We start from the raw sequence: 19,230 nt of genomic DNA on the forward strand, positions 1-19,230 counted from the left end.
GCGAACTCTGGGAGCCCGGTTTCCAAATCAGGGGGTTGATCCCAGGGCATCTCGGTGCTTCCCATGCAACCAGGGCCTGGGTGGCTGCAGAAGCGGCTGGGACAAGCGGGCAGCCTCTGCTCGACTCCAGGGGCTGGATCCGGTCCCGACGGCCTGCTGGTGTGAACGCTTCTTGTAGGGTGTCAGTGACAGGGCGCTGCGAGGCAGGAGGTGGGGGTGTGGACTCTTACAAATAAAACCAAGTACCATCATCTCTGCTTCGCTCAAAAAACCCCTTCCTTTTTGCTTGGACTTGAAACTAATTGGAAAGGTGTCTGCAGGCTTGAAAATTGGGCTCTCTTTAGAGAAGGATTTCTGTGGGACTATGAGGAGTCTGAAACGTGTGCTGCTTGTACACAGAGCTTCTGTGCATGGAAAGCTGTCTGTGGTAATAATTCAATACTTCGGAGCTGGTAAGAGTCATTTCGGTTTTGCATTGGAATTTCCCACTCCAAATTTGTATAGCGGATGGGAGCTGCAGAAGTGCTCAGCTTTGAAATCAGCTCCGAGAACGTGCTGTTTAACTTAAAATCTGCACAGAAACTCTCTTTCCCTTGTGTTCCTGGGCTAGTGTTGTGTTACCTTTTTGCCCTGTTGTAGTCCCTCTTCACTTTCCTTGGTCTGAAACCAATTCATTTTTTATAAGCATCAAGGCGGAGACCACAGGGTTCAGATTACACTTCCACTTCGGAGGAGGAATATGGCTCAAATCACAGCTCCCCTAAACACAAACGCTCCCATACTTCAACAGCCACACAGACGCCGAGGATACGTGGCTCTGGGCTCGGCAAACAGAAACACAACGGCAGAGAGACGGATGATGACGAAGAGTTTGACGACCACCCTGACCCCTACAACTTCATGGCGCAGACAGCAGAGATAGCGGAAATAGCCAGGTGAGGAGCTGGGCAGCAGTGGGTTGTTTTCCGTGGTGTTCAAAACCCAGGTGTGAAGGTGGAAAGAGAGGCACACTCCCCTGTTGTCTGTGTGTCGCCCACCTCCCTTCATGCCTTGAGCATCAGTACGTTTTCCTGAAGCTTTACAGCCTGTGCCAGGCAGTGCTGGTTGTACCTTCTGGCTAGAAAATGCCAAGGTGCAGAGAAGCTGGGTTGTTTCTGGGCTTGTTTCTTCTCCGAGCTGTGGACAGGTATCCTCTTTGAGCTTTAAGTCTGTCAAAACATGTATCTATCTCTGCTCTTCACCGTGTTCTGCTGGAAGGTGCTCTCTGTGCACAGAGCAGTTCGTGTGAACCGTCCTAATTCTCCTACAGAGGAAATCAAATGGATCAGCAAACAGCCAGGATGTAAACTGTTGAAGCCGCTGTGCCTGAAGCCGGTGAGGTAGCAGTAAGCAGTCGCTGCAGGGCAGAAACCTCTTTGGCTGGCACAATCGAATCCAGACAAGAAAACCTGTCTGTGCCCTGTATATAAATGAGTTCTTGCTTAGCTCGATGTCTGTGGATACGGGAGCTATTGTATACTGGTGGTCCTGTGGTTGCCTGGAGGGCTTTGGCAGTAAAGCAAATAGTTTCTTTTTTTAAACAGCGGCGTTTGAGGTTTGACATCTGTAATATGCGAGTGTGTTATGCCAACTTTCCAGAAATACTGGTCTTCCATTGTGCTGGCCATACTTGAAATAATTTCGACGTAGGAAGCTGTCTTGGCGTGCTCCGGGTCAGCGTTTCCATGTCAGACGTATCGCTTGCTGCACGGATCTTAAAAAGCTTTCTTTCCTGAACGCTGCTGGCAGCCTGTAGAAAACGTGCCAGCCCTCAAACCAAGCTGCTTTACCTGTGCTGTAAGAAGCGTGTGTGGGGGGAAATGTTGATTTCCCTCGTAGCAGCGTCCCTACCACGGGAGAGCACTCGGGCACGCAGGAGCTATAAATAAGTGATTGCATCAGCCTCGTCTGGCTCGGCACGTTGCAGAACTCGGTCACATAGTCTGCTTCTAATTGCTGCTCTGATTTCCGTTGCTGCTCCCAAATTAACTGGGAGGGGTTTAAAGTAGTCGGAGAGAGTTAAAAGGGAAAATGCCACTTGTATACAGTAAGTGAATCGCACGATGGGTGCGTGGGGTGAGAGCTCTATCCGAAACCAGCACGGATAGGGGCACCTTCGGCAGGCAGATCAAACTACTTTTTATTAGTTCAATTACACATTTTCTTTCTGAGGAAATGTTTTGATGAACTGACAGCTTTATTATATTGCTTGTTTTTTGTTTTTTTTTTTCCAAGTAAAGATGTCTTTCAGACTGGAAGACTTTTTTTTTTTTTTTCTAAGCTCTTCTTTAAAATTATCACAACAGCTACTTCTGGTCTGATGATTTCTTTTTTTAGTCTTTGCTACTAACAACCTAGAGACTTACAAACTGGTTTCAAGTTCTAGAGCAAGCAGAGCAAAGTTCTGCAGTCACTGAGCCTTAACTGGAGACCTGTAAGGGGGCTTGAAGTTTCAGGACTTGGTTTCTGAAAAGCAGATCGCTCTAAGGTATGCCATGCATAACCCTGGTCATCCCTCATCCCTTTTGGAGATGATGGAGGCATATTTTGATTTGTAAACCACAAGGGAGAGGGAAAGAGTTCGAGGTTTTTATTCTTTATGTAATAAAGAATACAGTTTCTGGCTTTCTAGGAGAGCTCTGGCTGTGTTGTAGAACATCACACTGTGGTAATTTCCATAAGGCACAAGAGCTTACTGTTTTGTTTTTTTGCATGGTGGAGGAATGCTTTCGTTGTTGCTTTTTAGTTTAATGGTTTAAAGAGAAAAATAAAAGCCTGGAAATAAGCCATGAGTATAATGGTCGCCAATGGTTTTGTTAATCCCATTTTCCTTCTTTGTGCTTTTTAGGGGAAAGCAAAAGTCCCAAGAAGAAGTGACCATGTTCTATTTAAAAGATTAAAAAAAAATGGTTGGGGAACAATAACATTAAGCGTCTTTATGGACCATCTCCAACACTTTTTGATAGTGTGTACTAACTAGAATTTGTCTTCTTCTCAAATCTCTGCTTTGAAGCCGGGTATAGGAGAGAAGTGGATTTATCTTGTTGTTCTCGTATGTAGTCAGGACATTCCTCAATGCCATGCCAAGGCACCCCAAAGCTTTTCCTAGCCTCTGCGGAGGTTGTAATTCTTACAGACTTCCTGTGGCTGACAGTAAAAAAAAGAAAAAAAAAGTCTTTTTCAGATGCTTTTTTAAAATATATATATGTGTTATGAATATGAGGCTTGCTGTATCGTGTGTCCTAACGGCTGTGCTTCATGCCCTGTGCTTCAGGCTAAGCCAAACCTTGGTGAAGGATGTGGCCATCCTTGCTCGAGAGATTCATGATGTTGCTGGAGATGGGGACTCACAGAGTTCGTCGGGGACGGGACCAAGCACCTCCCTCAGCTCTGTGCCCAACACTCCTGCTTCTACCATATCGGCGAGAGAAGAGGTAAGATCCCGAATGGCAGAAGTCTCGGCCTCTGAGTGCTAGCAGGTGTGCGGGGCATGGCTGTAGTGGGAGATCAGGGCAGCATCCTTGGGTTCTGCAGCATTACAAACTCTCGCCATCCTAAAAAAATAACAAGATTGACTGCAGTCTGTTAGTCTGTTTAGGATGCTCTTTATTTTGCCTTTTTATTTTTCTTTAATATTGAAACTGGGCAGGTTGCACTTTTGTTGGGGACGTCCTTACAGCATCTCCAGGAAGCAAAAAGGCCATATTGTCAAAATGTTAGATTCCGAAGGACCCGATGGCCTCCAGTGGGACACTGCTCCCTGGGGAGCAGGATGGGGTGGGTGTGCAGTGCTCCTGGGCCAGGGAGCCTGAGCCCCCCTCCTTCCAGACAAGGTGCTGGCTGTGTGCCCTGCATGCACACGGTGAGCTCTTCCCTCGGTACCAGCTGTGTGTTTTGAACTTGTGCTGTGTCCTTTCTGCCAGGGCTTCTGAAATGCTGTGCAGGGGTTTCTTAAATCCCTTCCCTGCACCTGTGTGTCAGCAGAGGCTGCTCTGCAGCCTGTGAGGTGCGTAAGGATGGAGGGAGTTAACTTCGGGAGGATGGAGGCCTTACCTGAATTTGGCTCACCAGTGCAGCAGCTCAGGGACTCAGCCCAAGCTCAGCTGCAAGGTGCCCTGGCCTTTGCTGCTGTTTAAATCCAAATTCCCTCCTGTCTACCACCAGTGTGGGGTTAAAAATAAATCTCTCCTTTTATTTGCTGTTCACCTGGGCCTCTTGGTCCTCTATTGTCTTTGTTATAAGAATTGTACGTCTGTCCTAAACAGGATTCAAAGCTGAGGCCAAATTTGCTGCCCTGCTAGGAGAGGATTTGGAGGCCCTGTGACCCTGCTGTGTTCATTGCTGAAGGTGCAAAGCAGAAGTTTAGGGAGGTTACTGGAAGATGAGGTGTGCAGGGCTGTGCTTGTGTTAAATAAACCCTGGTCAGCTGCAGCCTGCTTAGGGAAGGGTTTTCTGCTGGGGGCCATTTGGCGTTGAGCCACAGTGTGCAAACATTTCACAATAACTTCAGGCTCCGAGATGGTGTTTTATTGCTTTGTTTCCATGCAAATGCCACACCTGCAGAACTGCCTTCTGTGCTGCTCTGTTGAGCAGTTAAGGTGGCGTATCTACCTTACTTCTGACTTGCAAATGAGACGTTTGCTGTGGGTTGGTAATGACCAGCACCCACTTCCTTCCAGCAGGAAGCACACCTTCTTTTCTCCAGTGCCGCTGAAGGGTGCGGCCCTAAGCCAGCACCTACAGAAGGTTGTTCCCTGCTGCTGGGTAGCATGGAGGAGCGGTGATACCTGCAAAACACACAGATTGAGGGTTCTGTGCAAAATGCTGGGCTGCAGAGCGCCTGGTAGTGATGCTGAATGGCTTGCCAGGACTGCTTGGACCCTGGCTAATTGAGGATTTCTCCCTGATGTGACTTTGCAGGGTTGTGCTGTGCTGTAGGTAATGCTCAGGAGCAGTGATGCTGGACTCCAAGCAGGCAGGAGGGACCAAAATCACAGACAAGTGCACTGTTCTGGGGGTCCTGCTCCAGTCTGGTTGCAGTGAGGAGGGTCCTGCTCACCCTTGTAGGCAGTGGTGTGGGAGGATTCTGTCCTTCAGCTACTTTTGGCACCTTTGGAGTGCTCAGCCAGCGATGGCTGAAACCCCAGTAAAGGCTTCTAACTAGATTCCTTCCCAGTAGGGCTGGATAACAGTGACTGCAGCACGGCCAGTGGCTGGGAGGCTGTTCGGTTAGCCCCAGACTCTGCTGTTCATCAGTGGAGCTGCCTCGTGATAGCCAGGAACAGGTTAAATCAGCAGGACTTCGTGCTGCTGAGGTGTCGAGCTGAATCCCGAATAGCTTGGGATCCTGAACTGCGCATCCTGGGGGTCGTGTTGTGACTGGGAGTAACAGGACTGATGCGGGGTGTAGTAAATACACATCACGTCTTTGGGACTGGTCTTGGAATCAGCGGGCACGCCTCCCTCAGAGGGCATCAGGCAGGTCTGGGTGCTGCTCAATCTGGGCTAAAATAATTACTTTTAGCTTAATGACGAGAAGCTGCTTGGAAATCTCGAGATCAGCATGTGTGATGCTAAGCACTGTGAAGTTTGTGTTTATTAAACAATTTTACACTGAATATTCTAGGAAAGGACACAGCGATTAGAAATTTACTATAGTAGCAAAAGTAATTTAGTAGAAACATCTGCTAACAGTAAATATGTGAATGAGCAGTGTTTGCTGTGTGTGACCATCTCTCTTATAGAGCTCTGGTTCCTGCAGTGCTGTATGCCGCTCTGCTAGCCCTTGGTTTGCTACTACTAAATGTTTGCACCTACTCTAAGAAACTGAGGGGAAGAATGCAGGGAAAAGTGCCAACACTGGAATCACTTCTGAGGGTTCAGCACCTTACCAGAAGCTTCGCTTCAGACCTGTGTGTGCTACAGCATTTGTCAGCCTCCAACAAATTGCATTTTAAATTGCTTTTGTTACAGAGCTTGGCTAAGAGCAAAAACTGGGTGCGTTCTCTTAAAAGTTAAGATGGAGATTTAGTTAATCTCTTCAGTTAAGATGGAGATTTAAACATTACGCTTCACGTTCTGCCCTTCAGGTCCAGTGTTGGCTTGGATGTTAGCCCGGGAGGGTTTCAGTTCCCTGATGCACGTTTAGGGTGTTTCTTGTTTTTGTAGCCCTCAACTGCACAGTATGCAATAACCCAGATTCCTGGAGTACTGAGCTGAGCCCTGCTGCAAGAAAGGGTGAAACCTTCGTGATTCCCGTTTACCAAAGTCCTGGCTTGTTTGGGATGCCTTGGGTTGTGTGTGTGTAGGTGTTACAGGACCCAGTTCTCTGCAGGGCTGCAGGTGGAGTCAAGTGGGTCAGCCCAAATCCCCGGCCACTTCTGCAAGGCTTAGTCCTGCACAAAATTAGTTGGTTGGCTTTTTTTTTTTTTTTAGTTGTTAATGATATAGCAAAAAACGTAGATCCCAGTTATATTTATGAAGTTGCTGTTTAATGTGCTCAGTGTGACTGTTGGTAAGATGAAAGGAGGTGCTTATGGATGTGACAGAACAGAAAGCGTGAGAAGGAACCAGATAGTGTATGAAAATCTCCTGCTGGTGGGGGAGCAGATGCAGCTCCTACAGTTGGTTGTGCCGAGATCTGCTGGGCTATAGGAATATCTCGTTCCCTTCTGACACTGCTTCACCGCTGCAGCCAGCATAGCTCACTGTTTCTGCACTTCACAAAAGGATGCTTAAATGAAGCTTGTTAGCTAAACGTTTTGGCTGTTGTGCACCCATAGCATAAAGTCTCACGCCTTCTGCCTGTGCATAACCCAAGTGCTACTGCATAGAGTGTGGGAAGCCTGGACCTTGGATGGCACATGGCTTCCTCACGAAGCTGAGGGCTGGTGCCAACCCCAGAGCCTCCTGTGCTAAGAGAGCTGTGGGATTTCACTCAGCACTGTCTATTTTGAAGTAACTGGGGAGCTGCCTGAGACCGCCTCTGCAGAACTGGTGGGTGACCAGCACCTCTGTGGGTTCAGTGCATGCTGACGGGGGTGGGCAGCGAGTGCTGGTCCTCAGGAACGCGCTTTGGGGAATGTCACCCCAAAATAACAATGTGTGTGTTCTTTGATACTTGCTGTCACAGTCATTCAGTAGCATTGATCTCTTTGTTTCTGTTTTAACACAGATTGCTCGTAGATCTTTTCGGCTGGCATATCCATCTCAGGTGCACTTTCCATCCCATTATTTTTGTATTCCTGTCTTGTCACTGTTACTTTCCTCACCTTCTTTTAGTTTTTTGTCTGTCAATCAAACAAACAGGAGTAGCTGTCTTGCTGTTCTTACTGTAAATTGTCTGCATTATCAGTGGTTTTGGATTCCTTTTTCATCTCTTCCATGTGTTATTAAATGTTTTCTGATTAATTTTAGTGTCACTTTAATGTCGCATTGATATATTAAAACATAAGATACGAGGAAACAGTTTTTTTTGAGTTTTAGCCTATAAAAGGCAAAGATGTACTGTTCAATGACACGTTCAAGTCTCAAGATTATGAAGTGGAATAGCCCCACTGAGTTTCGTAGGATGACTCCAGTGGGTAGATATTTGCAGGATTGGGGTCTGGTAATTTGCTTAGGAACCCATACCTGTCTGAACAAGACTTGAATGAATCAGTGTTCCTCTGGGGCTTGCCTGAAAATCTGCCATACCTGCAGTGAGTGCCTGTGTGCCTCCTTCCCTACTCATTTTTAATGACTCATTACTCATTATTTCCAAGTTGGTGCAGCACATTCCAGAAGCAAGTCTGAACTACCAGAAAGTGCCTCCGGGATCAGTGGAACTGAAGGATTTTGACCAAAATATGAACGATAATAGAGAAGAGGATCCATCAAAAAAAACAAGGACAAGAAACCGTGAGGAGGCAGGCCACCCTTTTCTTTACTTTCTAACTTTATATATGACATTGCTCTCAGGTGCAGTATGCATATCTGCTCTTTCTAAGCTGCAAAAGGCAGCTACTCAAAAAAGTGCTCTTCTCAAGAGGTCTCACTTTTGTTGGTATAGAAATAGTGTTAAAGAAATGAAAAAAGGAACAGAAAATCACCCTTTTAGTCAACACTAACTGGAAGTTTCCTCTCCTGTGTAAAGCTTCACTAGGATCTGAGGCTTGATCACTGGGGAGGAGGCATTCAGTGTCAGCCCACTTTGGCTATTTCACTTGCTCTTTTAATGAAAACCACAAATGTCTCAACTTTGAAATGTGCAGCATTGGTGGTTTAATGGCAAGAAATTATGTCAGGAGACTAGCTGTACATAATCAGTAACGGCACCTTATTTTTCTGCAATGGACGTGCTGGTCTGAGCTGCCTGTGGAGCAGTTGTGGCAGAATCTGGATATGCCTGGCTGAATATCAAGATACATGACTGTGAAAGTGGCTTGAAGTGTCTCATATAAATCACTTAAGATGTTGGTTTTTTTTTGTTTTGTTCTGTGTGTGTGTGTGCATGTGCTTGGTTTTGGGGGTGAAGGTACCTGTGAGGCTTGTAAAGTCTTACAGAAATGTTTAAGCCGTTATGTGACTTCAAACAACTCTGTCTTCCTCTACTCTTCTAGAAAAAAAAAAAAGACCAAAACCAACAACTGAACAGGTTACTGTTAATCTTTTTGCCAAAGTGTTACAACAAAGCTGTATGCTATCTTAATCTCCCTTGAGCTTCAAATGTCATCCCTATAGAGAAAGATATTTCAGTGGGGATTGTTTACTCTAAAAGAAAATGTATTTTTTATTTTTCCTCTTTTGATAAAATTTCTTTATCTGATTTTGCCTTTTGTTTTAGGTTATCTTTGACAACCTGATGTTGAACCCGGTGTCCCAGTTATCACATGCAATCCGTGAAAATACAGAAAACCTAGCTGAAAAAATGAAGTAAGTAACTTTTTGTCCCTGGCCTGAAATGTTGACTGGCTCTTTGTGGAAGATAATGCACTGTCATCTTCAGAAGCTTTATTATCAAGGGGTAGGGAATCAGTGTAGTAAATGGGGTATGTAGTGAACGAGAGGTAATATGGTTTCTTGCCATCTCTTTTCTCATATATTTGGCCTTCTGAATTTTAGTGCTGGATTTATAATATCTGTTAATGCATTAACTTTGAAATGCTGCCTGTGGAAAGAGAGAGGAAAAAAATGTATTCCTACTGGTGGATTTTGTTCTCTTTCCTCCCATGTCCCAAGGCTCTCGGAAAGCCCACAGATCACCAGGTCTTGTGCAAGCTCTTCAAAGCCTGTTGTTGCTCTAGAAGCCATCAGGTAGAGAAGGACTTTGGAATGTTCCTAAATCAGCTGAAAGGAGCTTTGTCCTGTCGCTAATCCATTAATCTCCTTTGTTGCCACATCTTGTGATAATTAAGTCTTTTAAACAATCAGCTTTTGGATGGTAATTTTAAGACCTGTTCCACGCTTTGTGCTGCAGGATTCTGTTTCAAAACTCAGAAAGGACCTGGGAGGAGATGGAGGCCAAAATTAACTCGGAAAATGAAGTGCCAATTCTGAAGACATCAAACAAGGTAAGACATGGAAACAAGTAAACTACTGAAGGCTTGTGTCCATTGAAAGCTTTGTGAGAAACCACCGTAAGTTCTGGCTCACCTCAAATCCATTTCTGAAATTACTGGCTCATTTGCATGTGTTGAACTGCTGTTTTCTGTTGCTGCTTTAAGTGTGACAAGGTGAGTTTTTCAGCTGTTGTGGTATTGTCACTTTCACCAAAATTTTCTCCCCGTCCTTAGTAATTCATTTTTAGATACTCAGTCCCTTAGCAGATGTACAAGTTCCAGGATCTTTAGGCTTCATTTAAACATCTTCCAAAGCATCACCTACCATGTAGTTGCCACAGCTTTAGTTGCAGACAGGTGTTTCTCCTGGATGTTTGTTTTTTTCCCCACCTGTTACAATTTGCTAACAGGACAATAACACAAACCTCATCTGTAGGGTGGTGTTTGTGCTCACATAACCTCTTACTGTCATTTACGGGGACCGTCAGTAGGGATTTAAGTACAGTAATGGACTCTGGCTGATGCTAAGAGTATATATAACTGTGCAGGACCTGTGTCTAAGGACCCAGTGCTACAATGATATATATGTGGCCAATTACTTTGTCTAGTCTAGGAGTTGTTTGCAAATATCTTTGTATGTGTGGTGTTAAAGGGGTGTGAATGAGCCTTTGTATAGTTAGTGTCCAGCTACGTGGACAGTTAATCTGGCTGACATTTCAAATCTAATAAACCATTGTAGCTATAAACTGGGTGGTGTAGTAGCACTTGGGAAAACGAGGCAGAGCAGAGGTCGCATGTGCTGACCTAGATAGAGATCGCAGAATCATCTAGGTTGAAGAAGACCTTCAAGATCATCAAGTCAAAGCTTAATACTCTATTAGTCTTTTCTGTTAAATAATCAAGTTTGGAAATGGCCTTGAATATTCTTGATGGGAGAAGGCAGGGGGAGAGTAGGACTAGATTCCTGCATTATTAGTTGAGTAACTTGTTGCTTAAATCTCCATTCTGATGCTTTTATTTCCAGGAAATCAGTTCTATCCTGAAGGAGCTCAGGAGAGTTCAAAAACAGCTTGAAGGTTGGTCATTTGAAATGTTTGTTTTGTCTTTCCTATGCCAGTAAATTGTACAAAATAAAATAATGTGGCTTGATTTGCAACTGAAAACTGGGAAAGGATGCAAAAGTTCCGTTTGCATGGTGCTCTTTGATGAGTGCATATGGAAGGAACAGTGGATTTATCTTGTGCTGCCAATTTTTTAAAAAAAAAAAATGTTGACTTCTGAAATGTGGAAACTGTTGCTGTGGAAATGCTTTGTTTGTGGTAATTAGTATATTCACATAAGATGCACTGGCAAAGGTCTGTTCTGCTGAAATACTTAGTAGCTCTTCCAGCCAGTAAGCTGTGCTTTGCTTTTGGACTAAGTGTCCATGTTGACTTGAATCTTGCCCACAGAGCTCTGTGCAATAGAGAAGGCAGGGCAATCTCAGTGGATGTTTCTTGCATCATCTGGAAGCTTAATAACGGCATGTGAAAACATACAGGGATCACTTCAGGCTCCTGCTAAATGCCTGTCATTTTTCTGCTGTAGTTTGTCTTGTTAAGTTTAACCAGAAAGTTGAATGTCCTTGTAAACTCAGACTGGGAGAGGTTTTGCTTATTAAAGCTGCTTAGGCCTGAAGGTACTGAGGGAAAAAATAACATGATTAAAATGAGCACAAGTAGTGCCTGCAGTTCTATGGCCTTCAAAATGAAGGCAAGTAACCTTTTTAAACAACTCCGAGTTCTGCTAATGTGTCTGTGTGTGCCTCTTTTTCCCCAGTTATAAATGCTATCATTGACCCTACTGGAAACTTGGATGTAGTTGCCAGTAACAAAGCATCTGCTGCTGCTAAACAATCCACAGCCACTAAAGTCAGGACTGCTAACGCTTCTGGGTCCACACTGGAGACGTTGTCCCCTGCACAGATGAGAAACTACACGCAGAAATCGAACTGTGGCTCTTCTAGCTTGCAAGATTCGAATTTCATTCCAGATGGAGAGAAATACGTGATCTGATGAAATATTTTGTATTGCTATCATACTGTAATCTACTGTCGCATTAGTATTGTATGTGAGTGGTTTGTGGACAGTTTGTGTGGAGCAGTTGTTTAGATTGCTAACATGTTGCACAAAAAAGAAAATCTATGCTGTGAGGGTGAATGGCAAGTCTGTGTATGCCTTTTAAACAAGACTAGCACTGTGGAGCAGCACATATTCAGCATAGAGGCAAAACGATTTTTAAAGAATTACTCACTGATTCTTCCTGTGTGCCATAAGAAAACAGGCTTTGCATACCCTCCATTCAGTACTGCCGAAGCTAAAGTGTTCTTGCATTAGCCTGTTTATAATTATTCAGTTATAATGAGGCGCAGGTTAAAAAAAAAAAAAACAACACAACACTTTTTGGTACTGTATTTGCTTTTTTTTTTTTTTACTTGTACAAGTGAACATTGCAGCTCTGTTGGAATCAATGTGTAAATCCAGCAGAACGATGGTGCAATATAACGGGTTTCTCAGAGGAACTCTTGCTACAGTTCTGTAATCAGCGGTCTTAAAAAGGCGATCACACTGAAGTTGTACATATATCTTTTTTTTTTTCAGTCCAAAAAACAAAAGAAGACAGAGCAAACCCTTTGTTGTTTTCTCTTGGGAAAGTATAAAAGTTAATGATGGTGTGAATGTAAAGATTTCTAATACAATTACTGTTTTTGGTGTTTCAGGCCCAAAGTTTGATGTAAGTACAAAAAATCAAATTTTACAGTTTAGCTTGCCAAATTTTTGGTACAGTTGCTATCTTTAAGTTTTTTATGAACTATTCAATCTTTTCGCAATGAACTAGAAATACTCCTAGCTGGGCCAAAGACTAAGATGTTTGAATTAGCTAATTGCTAAGAAAAACATCTGTTCCAGTGGCTCACATAATAAACTTAATGACACAGTTGCTGTGAACTAGTGTTCACTTGATGGCACTCAAAAAATAACAGCGTAAGTGTAGCTCCTCCTTTATGGTTAGTTCTCCTATATTTTTTTTTCAATGCAAAAGTGCTTGAAAACAACGGCTCTGTGCTGTTCTTTAGAAACTACCCACCAGTGTCAAGCACTTCATGTATCTGAGATTTTTGTCTGGATTTTATTTTTGGTAATTATAATCCTAGAAACACTATTATGTGCAGTTGCACTAGGCAATTTCTTGTTTAAAACACATTGCATTTTGTATTCTGCTTTTCAGTTAAGCTGCAAAACCCTAAGCAATTTCTTGTTGCTCTAAAAACAAAAGGTTTGGTTTTGCAGAGGACCTCTTCCAGATGTGTTTGCTCCCAGTTTTTTCCATCTTGTATTGATTCCTTTTTCATTCTTCCTGGTCCATAAACTGTAATCAGGTAGAGAAATTCTTCCATGGTCGTGGAGGATGCATTTGCTGGGAAAGGTGAGCAGATGAGTTCCACTTTGCCCTCATACAGTGTGTAATTTAACTAGTGAAATGGTATCCCAAGCTTGACTGCTTCTTGTGTGCCGACTTTATATTTTGGGTGGGTAGTGGATTCCTTAGCTAGCTTCAGTAGTTACCTGAGCTTTTCTGCTAGAATGTTGTGAAAGTGGGAACCAGTTAAAATAATTTAAATAAGTAGGGATGCTCACAGTGTTTAGTCTTACTAGCAAAGAGCATGAGTGCTTTCCTGGTGAAGCCAGTGGGAGCTTTCTGTCAATTTCAGCAGAAACAGGATCTGTCCCAAAACGGGAATACGCCAGCAGGCCGTTAGTTTGAGTGTGCGGGACGCTGGCTGGCAAACAACAGGTCCAAATATCCTTCCAATATCTCCAGCAGGTTATAACTCATCTGCTTATGTGGAGATGCTCTTCCGTGAAGAAATCTGCTGAATTTCACACAGATGAATGCAGAATAATAATAAAAAATTGCCCATGATGCTCTTCTGCCTGTAATATACACACTATCTGAATGTGTTGATTCACTTGTTTACTCTGATCTGTCTTTCCTTGAAATACCTGACTGTGTCTGTGATGACTATCATAAGTGGTGGTATTGTTCCTGACATATGAAACATTTTTTCAAGCCCTTCTTTGTTAGGGCTTGATCTGACCAGGTGCTACCCCAACTCACTAGGAGTTGAAGGACCTTCACAGATGAGGTATTGCTGTTAGTTTTGGTTTTGCTGTAGAGACATGTGAATTACTCAAACATCTGACTCTTATTATTGTTTGATTGTATGTTAACCACATTTCCACATCTTCGTGGCTACGCTCTAGTGGATTTTTTTTCTCTACAATGTGTCCTTGATTTGACTTCTGATTGTTTTCACTTGAAAATTGCTTGATTCTTCCTTCCGTGAACACACCAGGAATGGATTTTCTTCCTTGATTGCTTTGTTCTGAATTTGAGAGAGCGCCCGCAGACACCTTACATCAATTAAGTCAACCCACAAAATACGGTACCTCTTCAAGTGACTAATAAGGATGCAGCAGTCCGTGTCTGCTTATAATTTGGATGTGTGTTTGAAGGGCTGGGGGGGGAGATGCACAGCTTGGTTTATTTGTGACTCAGCCAAAATACAAAATGCTTCTGTGTCCTGACGCAGCGTTCATGCTTGGATCTTCGCATTTAAAACAGTCTTGTTAGTCAGCGATGAAATGCAACATAATTATTTCTTGTATTCACTGTTTCTGAAATTCATACACCCCATTTGCACTTGTCTGCTCCAGATACGCCAAAGAGCTAGCCACTTGAGTGTATCTCCTCTATTAATTTTCAGTCTTACACACGGTACTGTGTGCATCCATGCCTCCGTGACTGCGGGGTGAGCGTACCAGGTGCGTAGCAATGTCTTGTTGGCCCAGGACCAGTGTGCAAGATACCTTTTGGCTTCCGTGAGCTGTGGATGGGCCTCGCGTTGAGCTTGGTAGGGGTGACGCTGACCTGTGGGTCGTTCTCATACCGTTTTGCTTTCACGTGTTTTGTATTTGACTAAAGAAATGTAACAAAGGGCGGGATTTTCAAAGTCTTAGGGAAGCGAGCGCTCAGGCCCTTGTGGGTTTCCATGCGATCTGGGTGCCTGATGCCTTGAGCACCTTTCAAAATCCCAGCCCTCAGTTCTTCCACTATACTTGAAAACCATGTTCTCAGTTCAGCGCTTTCACATGTAAAAATCTGTTACTCTGTTGTGCTGGGATGAATGTAAATTCCTGGGAGAATGTGTATGAGCTTTGTGGGCGAGGACACAATCGTACCTACAGTGAGGTCATGTCGTGGTCGTGCTCCAGGAGAAAAGAACGTCTGCATCGTCTTTGAGTAATATTTTAGTAAAGGTAAAACTAGTGGAATGTTTACATGCAGCCTACTGAAAAAAAGAAAAGAGAATTTAAAAAAGAAAAAAAGAAGAAAAACTGTAAGGTAGTTAAGTGCAAGATTCTACTAGTTTTTTTCTTGTTTTGCAGATCACAGTAGCTATTTTTGAAGTTTGGTAAATGTGTATAACTCTTGCAAAGACCAGACAGAACTACCTGTTCACTTTTGATGTGCCCCATGCTGAATTGTGCCTATTTCACTATCTGCTGTTGTTATGCTGCTGATTCTGCTGTTCTGAACTGTTCACTGGATCATTCCATTTGCATGCAACACAAATGCAAGCTGAGCTGTTTGAGAGTAAAGCTGAAACACATTTGTATAACTTGAACTGATTAATGACTTTCTCTTTTCCACACCCTCTGGAAATGCTGTGTATAATTTTGATTTGTTTCTCTTACCTTGATTTTTTTCTGCTTTTTTTTTTAATGGTAATTTATTTTTGTTTGGATTATAGGCAGTATCTGTACATTTTGTTCCAAGGTGATATTGTGGACGTCTTTAAAAAATAAAATAAATTGTTATTTTATATAATTTTATCATAAAGTTGCTCTAATAAATCATTCTTATATCATGTGACAATATGATTCTGGAATTTTGTGTGTTAATTTGGGAGAGTAAGTGCTCAGTGGCCTAAATTTTCCAACTACCTGTTTACATTGGTGTTAATAAGTACAGTGTAATGAAAGAATTGCCAGCAACTGAAGACTTAACAGTGCAACTGGATCCCTTCTGGTGACACCTGGGGCTGGGGCAGGTCCCTCTCTTGTAGTACGGGAGCCCCCTCTGCCCTGCCCCCAGAGTTACGGGACTGAAGTCTGCAAGTCCCCATCACCTGAGGGTGGTCTTACTTCTGAGTATGGCATAGCAATGTGTTATTTCATTTTGTTAATGTTTTATTTCATTGCCATGATTAACAGCGGTGTTTTGAAAGGTTAAATCCAGCCTGGATAGGATCATGCCCCAGTAGGTGATCACAGAAAACAGTGTTTGTACTCACTCTTTTGCCCTCATTTTATATATGTTGAATCTTTACATTTATGTGAAAACATTTTAATTTTTTTTTTTCCTTTCACTAATCACCGGCTCCCTTTCTTCCTGGAGTTTTGTCTGACCTTTGCATCTTTCTTGGCACTTTAGAAACAGTATTAATTCCTTCTTTCCTCCTGCACAGCCTTCAGGTGTCTGCAGCTTCACCCGCCCTGCTCGGTGCTGAGTTGGACTTTAGCTCCATGTCCTCTGCATTAGCACAGCTTCTCTAGGAAGTACAACAGTAGCACAATAGTACAATAGCAGATAAGAACATGGCGTGGTTTCCAACAAGAACGAAAGCACAGAGAAAGGAATTTAAAAAAATTCAGTACCCAACCAGGATTGCTGAGTGACTTCACATTCCCTGAAGACTTTTGTGTTAGATCCTTGAACACTTATGACACCTTTGTACTTAGAGTTAAGAGTTTGAGGGAAGGGGGGGTTATTTAAATAAAAATGAAAATCTGCCTTATAAGAAGCTTTCTCAAGCTTTTCTATTTAATTCTGTCCCCTGTGTTGGCAGAGAAGGCTTTCCCTGTTCTCTAAAACCCAGCGCTGAGTCGCACACAGTATTACCTCTCCGCAGGCTTCCCCAACAGGACTGAGCGCTATCTGAGGGTGGATGCCATGCAAGGTGCCCTTTGGAAATCAGTAGCGCAGAAATGAGAGGTAGTGGAACTGTGGCCAAACCTATTTGCATCATGATGAAAGCTGCTATCTGGCACAATTTAAAAACAGGTGATAGAAGGCAAAAGTACCGATCTCTGTGCATCTTCCTGCTGTGTGTTCAGCTGAAATCCCGCTTGGCTCTTTAACGTCCTCATCTTGGCTGGGAAATACAGAGCTTCATTTTTCCACATGTGCATAGAAAGGAATACCGAAGTCTTCCTAGGAGCAGGGTTTGCAGGATCCTTTATTACAGCCAAAGTTTCTGAAGCGACCAGAGACGGGTTCTGATGTGATGGCTTCACGCGGAGGTCTACCACCAGAGCCTCGAGCCTCCCACCGCAGTGTGGGAGGACCATGCTGTTTCAGCAGGGGCTTTAGTGGACCAAAAGGGCAAGGCTGCTGGCCTCAGCCTCTTCTGGTTAGGGGGGTAGGGGGGGGTTGGCTTGGGGCAGCAGTGGGCAGGTCGGCTGGGGGCTGTGGTGTTTTCCTTGGGAGGGCTGCAGCAATTTGGGTGCTACCCTGCGGAGACAGGAGCGTGCTGGATGCGGTTACCTAGGTGTAGTGTGTTAGTGCATCCCCTGCTTAGGTCTCTGAATAATGAGGGATGAGCAAGGGAAGACAAAAAAAGAAATAAAAATCAGAAAATAATGTGCACTAGGATTGTCCCCTTGATTTTTTTTCCTCCTCTTAACTAAAATTACTGAAACAACTGTACTTACAAAAGAATTAGTGCCAGAAAAGGCTTGTCCAGCAGTAACTCTATTACATGTGTCAACAACCAACTTCCAGAAGTAAAAGAAAAGGGAAAAAAAAAAAAGTTACATCCACGTGGCACCTGGGAACACTTGGTAAGAAGAAAGATCCTGAGGTTGTGGTGAAATTTGGTTACACGGAGAGATGTGAGGCTTGAGCATAGCAGTAATCATAGACAGGGGCTGGCTGTCGCATGTGGCTTCTCACAGGGAATGAATGGGTCTCTTTTGCCTGCTGATAGCCAGGCAGGCACAAAGAGTGTGGGCTGTAACACAGCCTGTAACACACCTGCACCGCAGGGAAAGCAACCTCTGTAAGCAAGAAAAATGTTCTGTATCTGCAGGAGGAGGTGAGAGCAGTGGTCGCACCAGGCCAGTGGTCTCCTAGGTCAGCGGGTGCTTTGTAAAACAAATAAGAATGTAATTTTTGTAATAAGAAGCTAGATGAAGACAGAAAGTACTGAAGTTGTTCCTAATCCTTGTAGGTCATATGTCCTAGGTGCAACTGGAGAGCATGTGCCATGAAAGAGAAGTAACCAAACTGAGACAGAACAGCCCTCCCTGAAAGAGCATAGAGCCAAGCAAATCACTGGTTTCTTTTTATTTGAAAGAAACACTTCTTCCAATCAAAACACAGCTAACTAGCACCGAGTTTTAGACTGAAAAAAATACATATTCCAAATATGTTAGAGATGAAATGTTCCAAGTCTAAGGTTCATACTTCAACGTATTTACTGAACTTTTTAAACAGTTGAAATGGAGTAAATCTTTAAAAACATTTTCAAACAGAAAGCCAAACTTTGATTTAGACAGAAATTTTCTCTAGGCTTGTCAGTTGAATCAGTTCCCCGTTCTTGACCTGGAATGACGTTTTCTTTCAGCTAATTTGAGTGTCACAGTCTTTTGGCACAAAGTATAAATCGAGCATCTTCCTTCTCGAGGAGGAGAGGCCCCTGGCTGTTTGTGCTTCCCATCCTTCTGCTGACTGTTGGTGTCCGGAGCCCAGCGGCTTGGTGCTCGTGAAAACGAAAGTGCAATTCTGTAGTAATCTCTGCAGCGATAGTGACGCTCATGGCTATTATTAGCTCTCAGAGACGAGAACATGTTAAACCGACAGTTTCTTCTTAGCAAACCTCCCACATAGACATTTAAAGATCTTTCACTCTGTCTTTTAATACACATTTCTAACAAACTGGAGACCAACCATGGCTGTAAAGAGAGCGTGCTAACCAGAGTGTGGCATCCAACTGTGAGAGATTTACTGACTCTGTGTGGGGGAAGGCAGCAAGTCAGCATCTGGCAGAAGGAGCCTCGTCTGAGAAACAGAGAAGTGGAGGAATAAAGCAGATTTTTGTTTGCCCTGAAACTTGCCAGTCTTCCCCTCCCCGTTGTGTGAGTGGGTCAAACAAACCATTTTCCTCCTCCCCACAAACCCACTTCCATCCTTAGACGCTCACCACTACAACACTGCCGGTAAGAGCAGAAATGCGTGATCGATGCCGGGCTGCTGTGTGGGATCAGCTAAGCAGAAGGAAACCAGCCCTTTGCAGGCTGGAAAGGAGGGGGATGAGGAGATAAATCAGAGCTGTAAGTGGTTAGAGAGCTGCCAAGGGGGAGGAGAAAAACGATGCCATTTTCTGGAAGCATCCTTTGGGAACTGCCGTTCCCCAGCGGTCTCTGGAAACCAGTGTCTGTGTACCACCTCGAGCTGACTGCTCACAACCTCCAGCACAGCAGAAGTTGTTTCAGAGAACCCCAGCTTGAGACTGCGCTGTGGGCTTCCAAGTCCGAAGCTTAAAGGA

The 19,230-nt window shown here is 43.8% G+C and overlaps 1 protein-coding gene across 10 annotated transcripts in view; it reads left to right on the plus strand.

Annotated features, from left to right (window-relative positions):
- The window catches only part of CEP170B (centrosomal protein 170B), a 56,810-nt gene extending 41,248 nt beyond the window's left edge, over positions 1–15,562 (plus strand). For 4 of the 10 annotated variants that reach the window (XM_066998430.1, XM_066998433.1, XM_066998431.1 and 1 more), the window contains 8 exons: positions 686–935; positions 3,314–3,473; positions 7,214–7,252; positions 7,803–7,946; positions 8,864–8,952; positions 9,497–9,590; positions 10,603–10,654; positions 11,397–15,562. In XM_066998430.1, the coding sequence (XP_066854531.1) occupies positions 686–935; positions 3,314–3,473; positions 7,214–7,252; positions 7,803–7,946; positions 8,864–8,952; positions 9,497–9,590; positions 10,603–10,654; positions 11,397–11,632 (1,064 nt within the window). In that variant the 3' untranslated portion in view covers positions 11,633–15,562. The remainder of the gene's footprint in view (positions 1–685; positions 936–3,313; positions 3,474–7,213; positions 7,253–7,802; positions 7,947–8,863; positions 8,953–9,496; positions 9,591–10,602; positions 10,655–11,396) is intronic. The other 6 variants (XM_066998434.1, XM_066998437.1, XM_066998435.1 and 3 more) reach the window with 3 other exon arrangements.
- Positions 15,563–19,230: the final 3,668 nt, after the last annotated feature.

The sequence above is a fragment of the Anser cygnoides genome, chromosome 5 (genome assembly GCF_040182565.1).
Source record: "Anser cygnoides isolate HZ-2024a breed goose chromosome 5, Taihu_goose_T2T_genome, whole genome shotgun sequence".
Lineage (NCBI taxonomy): Eukaryota > Metazoa > Chordata > Aves > Anseriformes > Anatidae > Anser > Anser cygnoides.